This window comes from Oncorhynchus nerka, linkage group LG14 (genome assembly GCF_034236695.1).
Source record: "Oncorhynchus nerka isolate Pitt River linkage group LG14, Oner_Uvic_2.0, whole genome shotgun sequence".
NCBI classification, from domain to species: domain Eukaryota; kingdom Metazoa; phylum Chordata; class Actinopteri; order Salmoniformes; family Salmonidae; genus Oncorhynchus; species Oncorhynchus nerka.
This window is the reverse complement of record NC_088409.1, coordinates 53,484,714-53,507,814: the sequence shown is the minus strand read 5'-3', so window position 1 is coordinate 53,507,814 and position 23,101 is coordinate 53,484,714. Positions and strand designations below refer to the sequence as shown.

The 23,101-nt window shown below is 44.6% G+C and overlaps 1 protein-coding gene across 2 annotated transcripts in view; it reads right to left on the bottom strand.

Moving 5' to 3' along the window:
* rsrc1 (arginine/serine-rich coiled-coil 1) overlaps positions 1-23,101 on the bottom strand; it is a 193,465-nt gene that overhangs the window by 154,834 nt on the left and 15,530 nt on the right. For both annotated transcript variants that reach the window (XM_065000175.1, XM_065000176.1), the window contains exon 4: positions 11,970-12,158. In XM_065000175.1, the coding sequence (XP_064856247.1) occupies positions 11,970-12,158 (189 nt within the window). The remainder of the gene's footprint in view (positions 1-11,969; positions 12,159-23,101) is intronic.

The window sequence follows — 23,101 nt, the reverse complement described above, 5'->3', positions numbered from 1 at the left end:
AATATTCCTACACAGATCATACACTTAATGCTAATGCTAGCGATCCAGCCACCTAACGTCAGCTAGCTAGCTAACAGTAAGCTTTAACTTGCAATAAAAAACAACTTTCTGACAAAATTAGAAACGTATATATTATCTGAAACTGTAGCTAGACTCTAGACCCATATACATGGATGAACGCTTCACGTCGGAATGAAACCCCTTTCATTAAATAAGATGTCCTATGTCGTTTCCGTTTTGTTTGTACAGCTTGCTTGGCCAGTTGTGTCAAGCCACTCTGGTTCACACTGACCGTGTGAAATGCCATAAGAATCAGATCTTTCTCCCGCTCTGTCACGGATGACATGGTTGCCCTTAGTTTGAAGATGTCATCCGGAGACAGGTGTTTTAAACAACAGCCTTCCGCGTTCTCTTTTCGACTCCCTCTGCAATTGCAATCAAACACCAGAATTGTATTCATCTCATCATCTCCTCTGCTCCTACCAGACATTCCACTGATTTCTTAACTCGGTCAACTTCTTCCGTGACAACACTGTTGATCGCCGTTTCTTCCCCATCAATGTCATTAGAAGACTCTACAATGTCTTCATCAATGAAAATGTTTTACCTAAATCAGGGATTCCCTCATTGTCTGATTCATTTTACAATTCAGAGAGAATCAGCATGGTACAACCGTCCTCCTGAAAGCAGTCCATCATAACTTTTTCCCACTGACCTTCGTCAATAGCACCTGATAAATTCAGGGCAGCAATTTTGTCTCATCGCGCACCAGCGACTCCTGTGGCGGGCCGGGCGCAGTGCGCGCTAACCAAGGTTGCCAGGTGCACGGTGTTTCCTCTGACACATTGGTGCGGCTGGCTTCCGGGTTGGATGCGCGATGTGTTAAGAAGCAGTGCGGTTTGGTTGGGTATCGGAGGACGCATGACTTTCAACCTTCGTCTCTCCCGAGCCCGTACTGGAATTGTAGCGATGAGACAAGATAGTAGCTACTAAACAATTGGATACCACGAAATTGGGTAGAAAACGGGGTAAAAATTAAATTAAATTAATAAAGAAAGGAAAGGGTTATTATTGAAGAAAAAAATCTAAATCAGGCTTTTTCTTTTGTGGTCTCTGGGGAGATACATCTAGCTAGCTATGATCCTTGACTAGTCTCTCAAAGCACTTCATGATGACAGAAGTGAGTGCTACTGTGCGATAGTCATTTAGTTCAGTTACCTAGGCATTCTTGGGAACAGGAACAATGGTGGCCATCTTGAAGCATGTGGGGACAGCAGACTGGGATAGGGATTGATTGAATATGTCCGTAAACACACCAGCCAGCTGGTCTGCGCATGCTCCGAGGACGCGGCTAGGGATGCCGTCTGGGCCCGATGCTTGTTTTCCATCATCTATTTAAATAGTAAGCCAACATGTTTTCAGCACTTTAATTCCCTGACTGATCAAAACTCATTGTCTCATACTCCATTTCTCTCCAGCAGACAAAGTGAGCAATATGTTTGGAACATCAAAATTCTATAAAATCACAGTATAGAAGCGATTCATGAGAATCGCAACACATATTGTATCGGCACCTAAGTATCATGACAATATCGTATCATGATGCCCCTGGCAATTCCCAGCCCTTCAAACAGCACCAATGCACCTAATGTCAAGCAATTTAGCCCAAAGTCAACATCTGGTGCCAATATCTGATTTAGGGTCAGTTTTATCTTTTAGATCACAATGAATATCATTGTAGCACTCCTACACTTGAGACTTGAGGTCGACCGATTAATCGAAATGGCCGATTAATTAGGGCCGATTTCAAGTTTTCATAACAATCGGAAATCGGTATTTTTGGGCGCCGATTATGCCATTTTTTAAATGTATTTTTATACCTTTATTTAACTAGGCGAGTCAGTTAAGAACACATTCTTATTTTCAATGATGGTCTAGGAACGGTGGGATAACTGCCTTGTTCAGCGGCAGAACGACAGATTTTCACCTTGTCAGCTCGGGGGATCCAATCTTGCAAACTTACAGTTAACTAGTCCAACGCTCTAACCACCTGCCTCTCATTGCACTCCACGAGGAGCCTGCCTGTTACGCGAATGCAGTAGAAGCCAAGGTAAGTTGCTAGCTAGCATTAAACTTATCTTATAAAAAACAATCAATCATAATCACTAGTTAACTACACATCGTTGATGATATTACTAGTTTATCTAGCGTGTCCTGCGTTGCATATAAGCGAAGCAAAGCTGGGGGATGATTTAACAAAGCGCATTTGCGAAAAAAGCACAATGGCATGACTGTACCTAACCATAAACACCAATGCCTTTCTTAAAATCAATACACAGAAGTATATATTTTTAAACCTGCATATTTAGCTAAAATAAATCCAGGTTAGCAGGCAATATTAACCAGGTGAAATTGTGTCACTTCTCTTGCGTTCATTGCACGCAGTGTCAGGGTATATGCAACCGTTTGGGCAGCCTGGCTCATTGGGAACTAATTTGCCAGAATTGTACTTTTACTGTAATTATGACATAACATTGAAGGTTGTGCAATGTAACAAGAATATTTAGACTTAGGGATGCCACCCGTTAGATAAAATACCGAACGGTTCCGTATTTCACTGAAATAATAAACGTTTTGTTTTCGAAATGATAATTTCCGGATTCGACCATATTAATGACCAAAGGCTCGTATTTCTGTGTGTTATTATGTTATAATTAAGTCTATGATTTGATATTTGTTAGAGCAGTCTGACTGAGCGATGGTAGGCAGCAGCAGGCTCGTAAGCATTCATTCAAACAGCACTTTCGTGCGTTTTGCCAGCAGCACAGCACTGTTTATGACTTCAAGCCTATCAGCCTAATGGCTGAGGTAACCAATGTGAAATGGCTAGCTAGTTAGCGGGGTGCACGCTAATAGCGTTTCAAACGTCACTCGCTCTGAGACTTGGAGTAGTTATTCCCCTTGCTCTGCAAGGGCCACGGCTTTTGTGGAGCGATGGGTAACGCTGCTTCGAGGGTGGCTGTTGTCTATGTGTTCCTGGTTCGAGCCCAGGTAGGGGCGAGGAGAGGGACGGAAGCTATAATGTTACACTGGCAATACTATAGTGCCTATAAGAACATCCAATAGTCAAAGGTATATGAAATACAAATGGTATAGAGACAAGTAGTCCTATAAATACTATAATAACTACAACCTAAAACCTCTTACCTTGGAATATTGAAGTCTCATGTTAAAAGGAACCACCAACTTTCATATTTTTTCATGTTCTGGGCAAGGAACTCAAACGTTAGCTTTTTTAAATGGCACATATTACACTTTTACTTCCTTCTCCAACACTTTGTTTTTGCATTATTTAAACCAAATTGAACATATTTCATTATTTATTTGAGGCTAAATTGAATTTTATTGATGTATTATATTAAGTTAAAATAAGTGTTCATTCAGTATTGTTGTAATTGTCATTATTACAAATAAATAAATAGTCAGATTAATCAGTATCGACCTTTTTTGGTCCTCCAATAATCGGTATCGACGTTGAAAAATCATAATAGGTCGACCTCTACTTGAGACCTATACACCCCATTGGCACCATTTATAACCGCTACGTAAATTTCACACTTAATATCTGCGTTCTGAAAAGAATACGTAGAGTCGTGGCCAAAAATATTGCTACTGTTGCACATCTCAATTAACTCACAATATTCCCTAACATTAAGAATAAATAGTCAAGTATTTAGTCTCCACAATTCTTTATTTCACTGTTAATATTACAGAACCTTTGTTTTTGATTCAGAACTTAATATATCCATTTATATGCCATTGACACTCTACACTTAACATTTTGGTAGCACAGCCTTTGGACAAAATAACTGCAATCAAACGCTTCCCTATAGCCATCGATGAGTTTCCTGCACCTCCCTGCAGGCAGTTTGGCACACTCGTCTTGTGCAAACTGCTCCAGTTCTCCCAGTTTAAGGGTGCCTTCTCCCAGCTGCTGTTTTCAGATTCCTCCAAAAAGGTTAAATGCAATTTAGATCTGGACTCAGCTTGAATCTGTGTGGCAGTGGATCAAGGTGCTTTCTCCACCATTTATAACAGATGTACAGTCGTGGTAAAAAATATTAAAATAATGCACCACACCATTTCTTCCAGAAAACTGTTGAAATAAATATTTTGGTATCCACATACAGTACCAGTCAAAAAATAAACTTTATCTCCACTGGAAAAATAACATCAAGACATTTCCTTCAGACAAACATTGGACTTTCAACAGCGGAGATTTGTATATAAACCTTGCTGTCCGTCTCTCCGACATCTGCAACATTGTTTCAATATTCAAATTCGATCTCCAGCTGTCCCATAATAAATGTGTAGAGGTCGTGATGAGAGACAGGCAAACAGCTTTTCTCAGCCAGTCGAAATCATGAATCAGCTGGCATAATTTTTATGGATATTTACAGAGAAATGTCAATTGAAAAAAGGTCAAACGAAACAAAGTGCAGCTTGTTTGCAGTCTTTCCAGCTTCAGTTTGAAGTTGTGTGTTAGCTGTGTTGTTGGCTAGCTCTTCTGTACAAGAGTGTCCTGACGAGAGCATATTTTTTTATGCCAGGCGAAATCATGCCTCATTAGCTCATTGTTTTAGATGTGTCCACATAAATGTCACTAGAAAACAGCTTAAACAAATGCAAATGAAGCTACTGTTGTTATTCTGGCTGCACTGTTTGATGTGACTAAGTTAGCAGTAGTTGGCTAGCTAGCAAGCAAGGGATAAGAACGTTGCCAGCCAGTATGGCAATGGAACAGACTAGCCGGTTTAGGTAGCAACCTTAGATGTGTCAGGACTATATCTTGTGGAAGGATGAAATAGTATGAATAAATTAATCAAAGTAACGTTTAATGAAAATATGCCACTCACTATTTTAATATGTTGGTAACCTGTTGTATAAAAGTGATAATGCCCTCGAAGCCGATGTTTGGAGGATATATTGGCACGGTTTGCCGGGCCTAACACCACCTGTGCCAATTTATCCTCCAAACTCCGTCTTCTCGGGCATTATCACTTAATTATACACTGCTCAAAAAAATAAAGGGAACACTAAAATAACACATCCTAGATCTGAATGAATGAAATATTTTTATTAAATACTTTTTTCTTTACATAGTTGAATGTGCTGACACCAAAATCACACAAAAATTAGTAATGGAAATCAAATTTATCAACCCATGGCGGTCTGGATTTGGAGTCACACTCAAAATTAAAGTGGAAAACCACACTACAGGCTGATCCAACTTTGATGTAATGTCCTTAAACAAGTCAAAATGAGGCTCAGTAGTGTGTGTGGCCTCCACGTGCCTGTATGACCTCCCTACAACGCCTGGGCATGCTCCTGATGAGGTGGCGGATGGTCTCCTGAGGGATCTCCTCCTAGACCTGGACTACATTTTTTTTTATTTCACCTTTATTTAACCAGGTAGGCTAGTTGAGAACAAGTTCTCATTTGCAACTGCGACCTGGCCAAGATAAAGCATAGCAGTGTGAACAGACAACACAGAGTTACACATGGAGTAAACAATTAACAAGTCAATAACACAGTAGAAAAAAAGGGGCAGTCTATATACAATGTGTGCAAAAGGCATGAGGAGGTAGGCGAATAATTTTGCAGATTAACACTGGAGTGATAAATGATCAGATGGTCATGTACAGGTAGAGATATTGGTGTGCAAAAGAGCAGAAAAGTAAATAAATAAAAACAGTATAAAAACAGTATGGGAATGAGGTAGGTGAAAATGGGTGGGCTATTTACCAATAGACTATGTACAGCTGCAACGATCGGTTAGCTGCTCAGATAGCTGATGTTTGAAGTTGGTGAGGGAGATAAAAGTCTCCAACCAGCGATTTTTGCAGTTCGTTCCAGTCACAGGCAGCAGAGTACTGGAACGAAAGGCGGCCAAATGAGGTGTTGGCTTTAGGGATGATCAGTGAGATACACCTGCTGGAGCGCGTGCTACGGATGGGTGTTGCCATCGTGACCAGTGAACTGAGATAAGGCGGAGCTTTACCTAGCATGGACTTGTAGATGACCTGGAGCCAGTGGGTCTGGCGATGAATATGTAGCGAGGGCCAGCCGACTAGAGCATACAAGTCGCAGTGGTGGGTGGTATAAGGTGCTTTAGTGACAAAACGGATGGCACTGTGATAAACTGCATCCAGTTTGCTGAGTAGAGTGTTGGAAGACATTTTGTAGATGACATCGCCGAAGTCGAGGATCGGTAGGATAGTCAGTTTTACTAGGGTAAGCTTGGCGGCGTGAGTGAAGGAGGCTTTGTTGCGGAATAGAAAGCCGACTCTTGATTTGATTTTCGATTGGAGATGTTTGATATGAGTCTGGAAGGAGAGTTTGCAGTCTAGCCAGACACCTAGGTACTTATAGATGTCCACATATTCAAGGTCGGAACCATCCAGGGTGATGATGCTAGTCGGGCATGCGGGTGCAGGCAGCGATCGGTTGAAAAGCATGCATTTGGTTTTACTAGCGTTTAAGAGCAGTTGGAGGCCACGGAAGGAGTGCTGTATGGCATTGAAGCTCGTTTGGAGGTTAGATAGCACAGTGTCCAATGACGGGCCGAAAGTATATAGAATGGTGTCGTCTGCGTAGAGGTGGATCAGGGAATCGCCTGCAGCAAGAGCAACATCATTGATATATACAGAGAAAAGAGTCGGCCCGAGAATTGAACACTGTGGCACCCCCATAGAGACTGCCAGAGGACCGGACAGCATGCCCTCCGATTTGACACACTGAACTCTGTCTGCAAAGTAATTGGTGAACCAGGCAAGGCAGTCATCCGAAAAACCGAGGCTACTGAGTCTGCCGATAAGAATATGGTGATTGACAGAGTCGAAAGCCTTGGCAAGGTCGATGAAGACGGCTGCACAGTACTGTCTTTTATCGATGGCGGTTATGATATCGTTTAGTACCTTGAGTGTGGCTGAGGTGCACCCGTGACCGGCTCGGAAACCAGATTGCACAGCGGAGAAGGTACGGTGGGATGACTGCGGCAGCTTTCCAATCCTTGGGGATCTCAGACGATATGAAAGAGAGGTTGAACAGGCTGGTAATAGGGGTTGCGACAATGGCGGCGGATAGTTTCAGAAATAGAGGGTCCAGATTGTCAAGCCCAGCTGATTTGTACGGGTCCAGGTTTTGCAGCTCTTTCAGAACATCTGCTATCTGGATTTGGGTAAAGGAGAACCTGGAGAGGCTTGGGCGAGGAGCTGCGGGGGGCGGAGCTGTTGGCCGAGGTTGGAGTAGCCAGGCGGAAGGCATGGCCAGCCGTTGAGAAATGCTTATTGAAGTTTTCGATAATCATGGATTTATCGGTGGAGACCGTGTTACCTAGCCTCAGTGCAGTGGACAGCTGGGAGGAGGTGCTCTTGTTCTCCATGGACTTCACAGTGTCCCAGAACTTTTTGGAGTTGGAGCTACAGGATGCAAACTTCTGCCTGAAGAAGCTGGCCTTAGCTTTCCTGACTGACAGCGTGTATTGGTTCCTGTCTTCCCTGAACAGTTGCATATCACGGGGACTATTCGATGCTATTGCAGTCCGCCACAGGATGTTTTTGTGCTGGTCGAGGGCAGTCAGGTCTGGAGTGAACCAAGGGCTGTATCTGTTCTTGGTTCTGCATTTTTTTGAACGGAGCATGCTTATCTAAAATGGTGAGGAAGTTACTTTTAAAGAATGACCAGGCATCCTCAACTGACGGGATGAGGTCAATGTCCTTCCAGGATACCCGGGCCAGGTCGATTAGAAAGGCCTGCTCACAGAAGTGTTTTAGGAGCGTTTGACAGTGATGAGGGGTGGTCGTTTGACTGCGGCTCCGTGGCGGATACAGGCAATGAGGCAGTGATCGCTGAGATCCTGGTTGAAGACAGCGGAGATGTATTTGGAGGGCCAGTTGGTCAGGATGACGTCTATGAGGGTGCCCTTGTTTACAGAGTTAGGGTTGTACCTGGTGGGTTCCTTGATGATTTGAGTGAGATTGAGGGCATCTAGCTTAGATTGTAGGACTGCCGGGGTGTTAAGCATATCCCAGTTTAGGTCACCTAACAGAACAAACTCTGAAGCTAGATGGGGGGCGATCAATTCACAAATGGTGTCCAGGGCACAGCTGGGAGCTGAGGGTGGTCGGTAGCAGGCGGCAACAGTGAGAGACTTATTTCTGGAGAGAGTAATTTTCAAAATTAGTAGTTCGAACTGTTTGGGTGTGGACCTGGAAAGTATGACATTACTTTGCAGGCTATCTCTGCAGTAGACTGCAACTCCTCCCCCTTTGGCAGTTCTATCTTGACGGAAGATGTTATAGTTGGGTATGGAAATCTCTGAATTTTGGTGGCCTTCCTGAGCCAGGATTCAGACACGGCAAGGACATCAGGGTTAGCAGAGTGTGCTAAAGCAGTGAGTAAAACAAACTTAGGGAGGAGGCTTCTGATGTTGACATGCATAAAACCAAGGCTTTTTCGATCACAGAAGTCAACAAATGAGGGTGCCTGGGGACATGCAGGGCCTGGGTTTACCTCCACATCACCCGCGGAACAGAGAAGGAGTAGTATGAGGGTGCGGCTAAAGGCTATCAAAACTGGTCGCCTAGAGCGTTGGGGGCAGAGAATAAGAGGAGCAGGTTTCTGGGCATGGTAGAATATATTCAGGGCATAATGCGCAGACAGGGGTATGGTGGGGTGCGGGTACAGCGGAGGTAAGCCCAGGCACTGGGTGATGATGAGAGAGGTTGTATCTCTGGACGTGCTGGTTGTAATGGGTGAGGTCACCGCATGTGTGGGAGGTGGGACAAAGGAGGTAACAGGGGTATGAAGAGTGGAACTAGGGGCTCCATTGTGAACTAAAACAATGATAACTAACCTGAACAACAGTATACAAGGCATATTGACATTTGAGAGAGACATACAGCGAGGCATACAGTAATCACAGGTGTTGAATTGGGAAAGCTAGCTAAAAGAGTAGGCGAGGCTAATCAGCTAGCACAACAAACAGCAGGTAAAATGGCGTTGACTAGGCAACGGGGCCGACAGATAAAACAAACAAGCAGAATGGAGTACCGTGATTAATGGACAGTCCAGCGTGCGTCAGCTATGTAGCCAAGAGATCAGTGTCCAGGGGGCAGCGGTGGATGGGCAGGGAAGCTGGACTGGCGAGTGTTATCCAGGTTTAAAAAAACTAACAATGACTAAATAGCTTGTAGCTAGTTAGCTGGTTAGCGTCTGGAGGTTCTTGAGTGTGTTCTAAAAAATTAAAAATAATAGCGATTCCGTATCACATTGGGTGAGGCAGGTTTCCGGAAGGTATAAACAAATTAAAAATCAAAAAGAGATAGAAAGTAAATGGGTCCAGAGAGTGTTTGGGACGCCGCGGTGATTCAGACGGTTAGCAGGCCTGTGCTAACAAGCTAACAGTTCGTAGGCCCGGGCTAGGCAAGGTAGCAGTTAGCGGACCGGAGCTAGACAAGCTAGCAGTTAGCAGGCCGAATTAGCAAGCAGGGAGATAGCGAGGGCTAGAGAGTTAGCCTTTGGGGGACGTCGCGATGGGGTGAGTCTGTTTATTCCTCTTCATGCGGTGACATCGACAGACCGGTCGTGGGCCCGGGTATTGTAGCCCAGGAGTATGTTACAGGTGCTCTGGCCGGGCTAGCTTCAGGCTAAGTGGGTGGAAACGCTAGCCAGGGGTAATCATCCGGGGTTGCAGTTTAGCTAGATAGCTAGTTGTGAAGATCCAGCTGAAAAATGTTCCGTTTGCGGTGGGAATCCGGGGATGAAAAATAAATAGGTCCGTTGTGCTCTGGTTAGGGTCGCGTTGTTCGAACTGGCGAGAGCTTTCCGGGCTAAAGGTTAGCTGATGACCGGTTAGCTGAAGACCGCTAGCATAGCTGGTGGATTAGCTGGCTAGCTTCAGTTGAGGGGTTCCGGTTCCGAAGTAAACATAAATACTTTAGGAAAGCTACATTGGGTCAGGCGGGATGCAGGAGAGTATTTGGAAGCTTAGGTTTAGCAAAATGTTTTTAAAGAGGTATGCGAAGAAAAACATGTAAAAAAAACGAAAAAGATGCGATATATACAGGGACGGGACGACAGGACGACTTACTGCTACGCCATCTTGGATTCTAGTAAATGCTGAGGAGAGTATTTGGAAGCTTAGGTTTAGCAAAATGTTTTTAAAGAGGTATGCGAAGAAAAACATGTAAAAAAAACAAAAAAGATGCGATATATACAGGGACAGGACGACAGGACGACTTACTGCTACGCCATCTTGGATTCTAGTAAATGCTGACACACTTCAGCCACATGAGGTCTAGCAATGTCTTGCATTAGGAGGAACCCAGGGCCAACCGCACCAGCATATGGTCTCACAAGGGGTCTGAGGATCTCATCTCGGTACCTAATGGCAGTCAGGCTACCTCTGGCGAGCACATGGAGGGCTGTGCGTCCCCCCCCCAAAGAAATGCCACCCCACCCATCTTGGTGTTCTCTGGCAAAAGCCAAACGTCCTGCACGGTTTTGGGCTGTAAGCACAACCCCCACCTGTGGACGTCGGGCCCTCATACCACCCTCATGGAGTCTGTTTCTGACCGTTTGAGCAGACACATGCACATTTGTGGCCTGCTGGAGGTCATTTTGCAGGGCTCTGGCAGTGCTCCTGGTCCTCCTTGCACAAAGGCAGAGGTAGCGGTCCTGCTGCTGGGTTGTTGCCCTCCTACGGCCTCCTCCACGTCTCGTGATATGCTGGCCTGTCTCCTGGTAGAGCCTCCATGCTCTGGACACTACGCTGACAGACACAGCAAACCTTCTTGCCACAGCTCGCATTGATGTGCCATCCTGGATGAGCTGCACTACCTGAGCCACTTGTGTGGGTTGTAGACTCAGTCTCATGCTACCACTAGAGTGAAAGCACCGCCAGCATTCAGAAGTGACCAAAACATCAGCCAGTAAGCATAGGAACTGAGAAGTGGTCTGTGGTCCCCACCTGCAGAACCACTGCTTTATTGGGGGTGTCTTGCTAATTGCCTATAATTTACACCTGTCTATTCCATTTGCACAACATCATGTGAAATTTATTGTCAATCAGTGTTACTTCCTAAGTGGACAGTTTGATTTCACAGAAGTGAAAGTTACATTGTGTTGTTTACGTGTTCCCTTTATTTTTTTGAGCAGTGTATAACGGTGTTATAAATGGATTATGGTTATTCTGGTTATTTTCAGAAATGGCAGATACAGATATTTGGTTAGAAATTTGCACAACGGTTATAAATGAGGCCCCCGAACGCATGCCTTGATATGTGGTCACGGTCTAGATAGCCTAAATGGGGCATATGGATATGTTATATTTGGACAGGGTTGCGCCTCCACAGTCCTCTCGACCCTCTGTGCTCTAGACGCCTAACTGACGAGTCTGAGACACGCGACACTCAATATGAGAGACAACGACTCCCCAGCAATCACATTACCCCACCCTCCAATCACATTAGCACACAGCGCTTGGGGGCGGGATATGGGTGAATCATGGTGCTATTCTGGTGGAAAGTAAGGCCCCCTGAGTGAGTTAGGGCCATGGCCGGCTGGCACATATTGCACCTGGGATGCTGTGTGTGTGTGTGTGTGTGTGTGTGTGTGTGTGTGTGTGTGCGTGTGTTAACATATTGCACCTGGGCCTAGGCAGATCAACAGTAGAGAGATAAAGAGATCAACCATGTTCAGGTGACGCAGGTACACTTAAGGATGCAACATTAACACAGAGAATGTAATATATTCCGAATGAGAAGATACCAGGAGAAAGAGCGAAGGAGTGATGGATGGATGAGGCCCAGCCGAGGTGACCCTGCTGGATACTCGCATAACATACCTGGGGGGGTGCAATGTCAGAGTGAGTATGCCATGGACTCACAAAGGATCTTTTCACTCACCCTTGTTTGTCGGGTCTCTTGTCTTTGTCCTTGGCTCTGTCCTTGTCTCGGTCCCTGCCATTGTCCCTGTCCTTCTCCTTGTCTTTGTCGCGCCCCTTCCGCCTGCTGTGGTCTCGGCTGTGGCTGCGGCTCTTCTTGCGGCTGGACCGGCCACTGCTCCTGCTGCGAGACCGCCGCCGCTCACGAGACCTGGAGATGACGACATAACACACGGTCAGAATCGCAAAAATAGCGATAAAAAAAACGTTTTAATTTCTTAATTTGATTGTTTCACTGTAAAGTACATTATGTTGTGATTTTGATATTCGAACCAGCAACCTTTCAGTTACTGGCTTAACTTCAAGGATACCGTAGTTAGCATTGGCGCAGACACTATCCAGCCTGATTCTGACATGCAACCAAAATCACCCCAAACAGGGTAATCCATCTCCCGTATGTGATGACTCCCAAAGCTTTGAGTCAGACTGTTAGAGATGGCTTCATGTACTGTAGGCCCTCTGTAACTTGTGTGTGTGTGTGTGTGTGTGTGTGTGTGTGTGTGTGTGTGTGTGTGTGTGTGTGTGTGTGTGTGTGTGTGACAGAGCGAACGAGAGAGACAGAGCGAACGAGAGAGACAGAGCGAACGAGAGAGACAGAGCGAACGAGAGAGAGAACACGAGAGAGAGAACAAGGAGAGAGAGAACAAGGAGAGAGAGAAACAAGGAGAGAGAGAGAACAAGGAGAGAGAGAACAAGGAGAGAGAGAAAACAAGGAGAGAGAGAAAGGAGAGATAACAAGGAGAGAGAACGAGAAGAGAGAAGTAGGAACTAGTTGCCGGCAGTTAATTTACAGCTTCTGGTTAGGGCAGCAGCCTATTGGGAAACCCGAGTCGGCGTTGATTAGAAACAGACGTTTGGAGATGGGCAACTGGCTGGAGATGGGGGCAATTAGGGAGGGCTTTAGATGGTGGCCATGGCAGCCTTATTGATCCTGACAGTCAGTGGGATGGATCCCTGAACACACACACACACAGGGACTAGTATGAGATTTAGTGGGCTACTTATAGAGACAGGCTAGGCTGGCTGGGCCGGGCTTCAGAGCCACCGCTGCCTGTCACCGCCTCTCACGCACACCTCCGTGGAGTGGAGAGACTACAGTGTGTCTGTTTTTTACGCATTCACACCTCTATTGATTCAGATAGGTCATTTTCAATGCGCTGTCAGTTGGAGGCTGATGGGTGTGTGTATGTGTCTGACTATGACAATAAAAAAAAGAAAAGGAGGAAGCTAAGGTGTTATATTCTATCATTTATCATTGTATTGATTAGTCTATAAAAATGGTCAAACCTGCTGTCCGAGAATCATTATTGCTTCCTCCCCTCTTTTGACATAAAACTAATAATAGTTCTGTCACAAAAGTCTGGACAACTGTTGAAAACAGGACCCCCCCCCTTTAATATAATCTAATGCTAAAATGCTAAACTGATCCTGGATCAGCACTCCTACTGCTTTATACATACACTATGGACCCTGGATAATTCTACAATGTGTTCTAGTGTTGAACAAAGCTGGGTGTCAATGATGAGTAGATGATACATGAAATACTGTAAAAAATAAATACAACTAGCTCTTAATACAACACAAATGACATTAAAAATGTCTTCCTAATACTGAGCTTGCACAATGACATGGCCATTTGCAAGGACACAGGTCTTAATAAGTAGCACATGAATACATCCTTCATAAAATAAATATCATCTTTTAATCTCATAAAACTATTATTTTATGAAGGATGTATTCATGTGCTGCACTGTCAACACTAGTAATGGTGGTAAATCATTTGCCTGGCTACCCAAACTCCTTTATCTGGGCAAACGCTATACCCACAGACGTTAGCTTCTTCTCCGCAATGAGTCTGGATCGGAGTACACGCGTCAACAATTTCTAGAATGCAAACACATTTCAACTGTTCTGATTGGTCCCAGAAACCAATTGGTTTGGCTAGAGCCAGAACACACGTGGATAAAGCAGCATTTAGAAAAAGTTGTCATTGGCTTTGACACTGATTGGTTAGAAATGATCCAATCACCGATGACTTTGTTTTGCATAACACCCATCATTTTGACATCACCACAAATTACTTCAATGAAGTCAGTCTCAGACTGAAGTATGTAGCAAACATACAGCAGCAGAAGAATTCAGTATGAGTCGTCAGGCAAGTAAATAATATCGATATTCTACGTAACAATACTGCACACGTGCAAGAGGGAGAGAATCCCCTGTGGTTTGCAAAGCCTTCTCAGAATTAGAGCTACATGAATACAATACATCGGAGAGTTGTGTGTAAGGTGGTTATATCACCAGAGAACTGGCAAACCACCCAGCATTAATGTCCTGGGGGAATATGGATAGGTTTATTACTCGAAATCTGCCTCCCGTCTGGAAGATCCTCAGGCCAACCCACAGACTTTGGTGTGTGAAACTGGGCGTGTGGTGCGATGACGTATGTGAGAAGAGGAATTGGACACTGTTCATTTTCTGTGTTGGTCTGTGTGTGTGCTTGTGCGTGTCCAATAGCTACATATGGAGAAACACAAGTGCAGTCTCATTTTAGCAGCCAAGCAACTTGTGGCAAGCAGATGCAATAAACACCAAATCTGTGGTTGCTTTTCTGAACGGGAAGGGGGGGGCGGCACACACTTCTGGGGTCTGTACCAAATTACATTTACAGTAGTTAATAGAGTGAGGCTATGCTGTTAAATGTCAATTTCATTACCAAGCCCTTCCCCTTGGAGAATGATTAGCTCGTTTAAGGCCAGGGGTAAATGTGTTAATGCAAGAGACACAGATAAACAGCATCAACCCCATGCCAAGGCCCTGCCTATTTTACATTTTATTTGGGTTATTATCTCAGGAGAAAATGGTTCCCCTATGGCCAAAACATATTCTCATTTCTATTAAAAAGGGCCTTGCTGTTTTCTCCCCCCCTCCTATTCGCCTAGCCAATCCATTAAATCGGACTGCCGCTATTGGCTAGAGCAATTTTCTCAGTGAATTATCAATAAAGTAATTACCAGTGTGTTGGAGCAAGGTTGGGGAGCTTATCGCTGGGTGAACCCCCGCGCTCACCCTGGATATGATCCCTAACCACAACCCATTTGGGTAATTATATCGTCGGGGGTGTGTAGCCTGGATAGTGGTGTCGTCGCCCCGCGTTATCTGTCTGTATTATAGAGGCTAAACATGTTTTTCATTGAAAATTGGACATTAATGGCAGCCACATGATACCACTAGTGCTGGAAAACAGGCTAAAGTCTCGACTGGAATCCGACCCTGGTCAAATCATTATTCATACCCCCTCCTCTATGGCCCCCTGCCTCCCCCTCTCCATCCCCATTCCAGCAGCGACAACAGCCTGGAATTCTCTCTCATCCATCCATCCTCTCTATAGTCTTCCAGTTGGGGACTGTGGACCGCTACTCCCAGGGGACTACAACCACTACCCCTACTAACAATCCATACTCCCTACGTACATTAGACAAGCGTAGGCAAAAATGCTAGATCCACAGTGCTATGTAGGTAAATGAAATGGAAAGTATTCAGACCTTTTTCCACATTTTGTTACAGCCTTTTTCTAAAATGGATGTTCCTCAATCTACAAACAATACCCCATAATGACAAAACGAAAACAGGTTTAGAAATGTTTGCTAATGTATAAAATAAAATAAACTGAAATATCTTATTTACTTAGACTCGAAATTGAGCTCAAGTGCATCCTGTTTCCATTGACTTTCCTTGAGATATTTCTACAACTTCTTTGGAGGCCACCTGTGGTAAATTCAATTGATTGGACATGATGTGGAAAGGCAGACACCAGTCTATGTAATGTACCACATTGGACAGTGCATGTCAGAGGAAAAACCAAGCCATGAGGTCAAAGGAATTGTCCATAGAGCTCCGAGACAGGATTGTCACAGGCGCAGATCTGGGGAAGGGTACAAAAAAAAGTCTGCAGCATTGAAGGTCCCCAAGAACACAGTGGCCTCCATTCTTAAATGGAAGAAGTTTGGAACTACGAAGACCATTCCTGGAGCTGGCCGCCCAATCAAACTGAGCAATCGGGGGAGAAGGGCCTTGGTCAGGGAGGTGACCAAGAACCCAATGGTCACTCTGACAGAGCTCCAGAGTTCCTCTGTGGAGATGGGATAAACTTCCAGAAGAACAACCATCTCTGCAGCACTCCACCAATCAAGCCTTTATGGTAGGGTGGCCAGGGCAAAAGGTGCATTACAGCCCGCTTGGAGTTTGCCAAAAGGCACCTAAAGGACTCTCAGACCATGAGAAACATGTCTCTGGTCTGATGAAACCATGGCCCTCGGGACAAGTCTCTGAATGTCCAGGAGTGGCCCAGGTCTGAATACTTTCCATTTCATTTACCTACATAGCACTGTGGACTTGAACCTCTGGAGACATGAAAATAGCTGTGCAGCGACACCCCATCCAACCTGACAGAGCTTGAGGATCTGCAGAGAAGAATGAGAGAAACTCCCCAAATACAGGTGTGCCAAACTTGCAGTGTCATACCCAAGAAGACTCAATGCTGTAATCGCTGCCAAAAGGTGCTTCAACAAAGTACTGAGTAAAGGATCTGAATATTATGTTTTTCTTTTTAAAACATTTGCAAAAAAATCTAAAACCTGTTTGTGCTTTGTCATTATGGGGTATTGTGTGTAGATGAATGAGGGGGGAAAACGATTTAATACATTTTAGAATAAGGCTGTAACGTAACAAAATATGGAAAAAGTCAAGTGGTGGGAATACTTAACGTATGCCGTTTAGCAGGCACCTTTATCCAAAGTGACTTCTATTACAGTGAGTGCATATATTTGTTGTATATGTGATCTCTGTGGGTGTTGAACCAACAAAGTTGCAAGCACCAAGCTCTTAACACCTGAGCAACACAGGACTAAAGTGATGGTTAGCCTTTATCTTGACTTTAGATGATATTTCCTTTGCCAGTCTGCTCGATCTTTCATTAAATTGGCTATGCCTATGTGAAAGAGAAGTCTCCGATTCCACTGGCAATTGTCGTGTCTTCAATCTGCTTCGATAAGTGGCTCTAAGCACCTGACTGATGAATTCTGTTGGGGCTGCTGTACTATGACTGGACCTGAGAGAGACCAGGGAGACCACTATACCAAATCCTAACTTGGGATCTGTGCAGGAGGCAACTCAAATGTTTGTCCTTTAATATCAATACACAATTGAGGAGAAAGTCAAAAGTCACACGTAAGTTGCTTTGGCCCGATGTCCCGACTAGGACTCTTCCCACATCATACAAGTACTGGTTCTTCAACCAAACCTCCAAATATGCAAGATATAAAAAACACATCTGAAGGAAAAATATATATTCAAAAGACAAAAATACTTATTTCAGGAACTTCATTAAAGCATTTACCCCCGCAGAGTTCTTCCAGAGAGAGAACACACACGCAAGAGCACGCAGCAGCAGTTTCCCACTTAATTTAAAAGTGATATTCGTGATACGGCTCGAATGCAAAGCACCTTGAATGAGCAATAGCTGCATTTCCTGCTGCCAAAAGACATCCAAAACAGCTGGTCCTCCCCAGCGCTGTCCGCCGAACGCAATGCAAATATGTTAACCATCCAGCATTTATTACTTTTCAGTGCTCTTCAAACGCTGTGCCAGACACAAGTTTAATTTATGATATTCTCCTAATTACGATAGCTGTTGAAATCATTTCCCAAGCTGTTTCCCTCTTCCAAGCAGCTATATTATCTGTACTCTCTCTCACACACACACACACACACACAAAATAAAAAAGGAAAGCACATCAAATTACAAGCGATGTAAAGTAGCTGATTTGCTAGCACAATTAACACAGCAAAGAGCAACCATGAAAGATTCCCCATAAAGTTTATCTTTCTCCTTCCCCTCAAAACCATGAAAGGGGACGGTAAATATCTGCCACAATCATCAGTCTACCTTAAATTAGCTCACAGCTGGCAACTGTCCAACAGTCTGCTGGACCAAGAAAGAAATCGGCACCCATTTAAGCCCACCCACACAGCCCATAGGTCAAGTCATTTAGCCAAGTTTAAAGGCCTTCAAAAGGCTTCTCAGATCTACATGAACTCACATGGCTAACTGGTCAAAATTACAATAAAATAGAAAAAAAGTGACTTTCTACGAGAGAAACAACATTTTATGAAATCATCATCTCTCTTCGGCGCGGTTGACTTCCAAGATAGCCCTGCTGGCACCATGTGCCCACTGTCACTCACTGACGACACCACAATTCTAAACTGACCTGTCTGGTGACCCCTGGCATCGCAGCACATCATGACGCCATTCAGCAGCTGGAGTGAAAGGCATGATGGAGCGAATGTTCAGTCACTGAACCCAAACACAGGGTCAAGTGGAGGTCAAACCCCAAGACGAGGTGCTAACTCACTAACTCAACAAATTTCGCCAGAGCCAGTCATTCAACAACTCATTTATTTTCTTATAATTTGGGTTTACTCAAAAAAAATGTCCATTTTTTTGGGGGTACAAACTCCAGTATTCCTTTTTCAATTTTTCATGTTGCTTCCTTTTATCTTGGTTGCAGCAGACAGAGGAATTGTAGGACACAGATATTTCAGTGTCAAACCTTAACTGTGTGTATTTAACAATTCATCAAAAATCTAATCAACATCACATTTTATTTGTCACATGCCAAATACAACAGGTCTAGCTAGACCTTACAGTGAAATGCTTACTTACAAGCCCTCAACCAACAATGCTTTGAGAAGTTAAGAAGAATAAGTGTTAAGTAAAAAATAGATAAACAAAAAACAAAAAAGTAACAAATAATTAAACAGCAGCAGTAAAATGACAATAGCAAGGCTATATACGCTGTACCGGTACAGAGTTAATGTGCGTCGGCCCCCGGCTAGCCGAGGTAATATGTACGCAGAGTTAAACTGACTATGCATAAACAATAAACAGAGAGTAGTAGCAGTGTAAAAGAGGGGTCTGGGTAGCCCTTTGATTAGCTGTTCAGGGGTCTTATGGCTTGGGGGTAGAAGCTGTTTAAGAAGCCTTTTGGACCTAGACCTTGCGCTCCGGGTACCGGACATCGAAGGGACAGTAGTGGAGAAGGTGGAAAGTTTTAAGTTTCTGGGCATACACATCACAGACATTTACATTTAAGTCATTTAGCAGACGCTCTTATCCAGAGCGACTTACAAATTGGTGCATTCACCTTATGACATCCAGTGGAACAGTAGTGCATCTAAATCTTTTAAGGGGGGGTGAGAGGGATTACTTTATCCTATCCTAGGTATTCCTTAAAGAGGTGGGGTTTCAGGTGTCTCCGGAAGGTGGTGATTGACTCCGCTGTCCTGGCGTCGTGAAGGAGTTTGTTCCACCATTGGGGGGCCAGAGCAGCGAACAGTTTTGACTGGGCTGAGCGGGAACTGTACTTCCTCAGTGGTAGGGAGGCGAGCAGGCCAGAGGTGGATGAACGCAGTGCCCTTGTTTGGGTGTAGGGCCTGATCAGAGCCTGGAGGTACTGAGACAAACTGAAATGGTCCACCCACACAGACAGTGCTGAAGAAAGTTGGCTTGTCCCCCAAAATCCTGACAAACTTGTACAGATGTACAGTTCTCCAGAGGGTGGTGCGGTCTGTACAAAGCATCACCGGGGGCAAACTACCTGCCCTCCATGACACCTACAGCACCCGATGTCACAGAAAGGCCAAAAAGATAATGAAGGACAACAACCACCCGAGCCACTGCCTGTTCACCCCGCTATCATCCAGAAGGCGAGGTTAGTACAAGTACATCAAAGCTGGGACAGAGAGATTGAAAAACATCTACCTCAAGGCCATCGGACTGCTAAACAGCAATCACTAACTCAGAGAGGCTGCTACCTACATTGAGACCCAATCACTGGACACTAATAAATGGAACACTAGTCACTTTATTAAACAATGCCACTTTAAATAGTGCCACTTTAATAATGTTCAAATATCTTACATTACTCATATCACATGTATATACTGTATTTTATACCATCTACTGCACCTTGCCTATGCCGTTCAGCCATCGCTTATCCATATACTTACAGGTACATATTCTCATTCACCCCTTTAGATTTGTGTGTATTAGGTAGTTGTTGGGGAATTGTTCGATTACTTGAACTAGAAGCACAAGCCTTTAGCTACACTCGCATTAACATCTGCATGTGACAAATACAATTATTTGATTTGAGTAGGGTGCCTGGATTCTGACCATTTTTAGGGCCTTCCTCTGACACCGCCTGGTATAGAGGTCCTGGATGGCAGGAAGCTTGGCCCCAGTGATGTACTGGGCCGTACGCACTATCCTCTGTGCCTTGGGGGTCGGAGGCCGAGCATTTGCCATACCAGGCAGTGATGCAACCATGCTTTTGATGGTGCAGCTGTAGAACCTTTTGAGGATCTGAGGACGCATGCCAAATCTTATCAGTCTCCTGAGGGGGAATAGGTTTTGTTGTGCCCTCTTCACGACTGTCTTGGTGTGTTTGGACTATGATAGTTTGTTGGTGATGTGGTCACGTTCTGTTGCATAAGTCAACAAGTGTGCTAATAGCAGGATACACTCAGATTAAAAAATCAACACGCTTGGATCTAGAATACATCTATCTATACATACTTTACATCGTTTGTGAGATCAGACATTATATCACACAGCCCGGTCGTTGAGAATGGGGGCGTGCTCGGTCCTCCATTTACTGTAGTGCACAATCAACTCCTCTGTCTTGATCATGTTGAGGGATATAGATTGTTGTACTGGCACCACACAGGCAGGTCTCTGACCTCCTCCCTATAGGCTGTGTCATTGTTGTCGTGCCAGGCCATGCAGTCATGAGTGAACAGGGAGTACAGGAGGGGACTGAGCACGCACCCCTGATGGGCCCCCATGTTGAGGAACAGCATGGCGGATGTGTTGTTCCATACCTTTACTCAGGAAGACCAGGATCCAGTTGCAGAGGGAGGTGTTTAGTCCCAGGGTCCTTAGCTTAGTGATGAGCTTTGAGGGCACTATGGTGTTGAAAACTGAGCTGTCGTCAATGAATAGCATTCTCACATAGGTGTTCCTTTTGTCCAAGTGGGAAAGGGCAGTGTTGAGTGCAAGAGATTGCATCATCTGTGTATCTGTTGGGGCGGTATGCAAATTGGAGTGGGTCTACGGTTTCTGGGATAATGGCGTTGATGTGAGCCATGACCAAAGAACGTCATGGCTACAGACATGAGTGCTACGGGTCGGTACTCATTTAGCCAGATTACCCTAGTGTTCTTGGGCACAGGGACTATGGTGGTCTGCTTGTAACATGTTGATTACAGACTCAGTTGAAAATGGCAGTGAAGACACATGCCAGTTAGTCAGCGCATGCTCAGAGTACACGTCCTGGTAATCCATCTGGCCTTGTGAATGTTGACCTGTTTAAATGTCTTACTCACATCGGCTACGGAGAGCGTGATCACATAGTCATCTGGAACAGGAGAGGGAGACTACTCAGACAGCCACGCTTCAGACATAACGTGTTCTTAATTAGCAGGTGTGCTCTTAGAGGCAAGATGATGGGGAGTTTTTTTCACCTCCGTCCTTTTTATTTATGTGTATTTATGAAGTGGTGGAAGATCTGAGGCCCTTACCATAATAGTGTTTTATTGTTTAAATGTGGACGGTTATGCTGTGTGCTTAAGTGATTTCAGGAACCTCACAACTGTAGTATAAGAAATATCATAAAGGCTGAGACGAAACATGTGGGCTCACGGTAAAAAGGGGGGGAAAAGAATGAGCGACACAAAGCAGACACGCATTCCACCTCGGAGGGGGAAACCACACATAATTAAACAAATAAGTGCATCTGAAATATTGCCTCGTAAAACCACCAAACGATTAGTTTTACTCCGACAGAGTGAAACAAAAGAAAGAGAGAGTACATCCCCCCCCCCCATAAATAAATTCAGAGATGATGTTGAGAACACGGTATCTCAAAAAATAATAATAATAATAATACGTTCAGAGAAAACTTCTCTGCGACATCTGTCGCTGCGGATCATGAAAGTGTCTGAAGCCAAAAAAATAAATAAAACAGATGCAGACAGATATTACTGATCAATCTGGGGCTTCTTACAAGACTCTAACTGATGGGATTTCATCAGGCCGTACGACACACTGCAGCCGATTGTTGATAGCCCAATAACCATGGGGCTCACTTCAAAGAGGGCATCAGGTCCCTTAAATCAACACACACATGCGAGCGCACACACACACTATTCACTGACGAAGCTTTGACTGCCTGAGCAATATACTGGTCCTGCGCAGAAGCACTGAGGTACTCCAATGCACTCCTCCAACCAATCACCAGGAGGAAGGGTGGACACGTGACAGGTGATGCATTCCTCCACGTGTCTCCGACTTGGCCAGGAGCTCCATCACGGGATGCCCCAAGCCGGACAGACAGAACGAAGGAAAAGAAAGAAAGAAACACACTCTCCAAAACTCAAGCTCGTTGAGAAAGTGTTTCATTACTTTTCAAAGTGTCCGGATTTCAGTCAAGAAGCACATGATCCCAATCTATTTTTTCATTTTGCCGTCCTTTTTTTTTAACAATTAAAATATTAGATGGATAAGTGAAACCACATTTCCCCCTGCCTGTACACGGGTAGAAGACAAGTGCTGCCTGCCTGGGAGATTCCATTAGTCCACAATTTGCATGGCGGCTGTTCTGGGGAGGGTGGAGAAGGGGGTGACAGTGGTTCTCCTGACAGGCCAGAGCACATGGCTCTGCTTAGCACGCGCACACACACGCATAAATGTATGCACGGACACACAGGCATGCAGACACACAAAGAGACAAAATTGGGAATATAAGTATATGAATTGTTTTTAATTATAACAACTAGCATCACTAGTTGTCTAGAGGAGGCCTAGCCTAGGGGAGACATGTCCTGCAAAGTATTCAAACAAAGCTGTCAGTGAGTCATAAGTAAGATGCTGGTACCTGGGCTCCCAAGTGGCGCAGCGGCCTAAGGCACTGCATCTCAGTGCTAGAGGCGTCACTACAGACCCTGGTTAGATTTCAGTCTGCATCACAA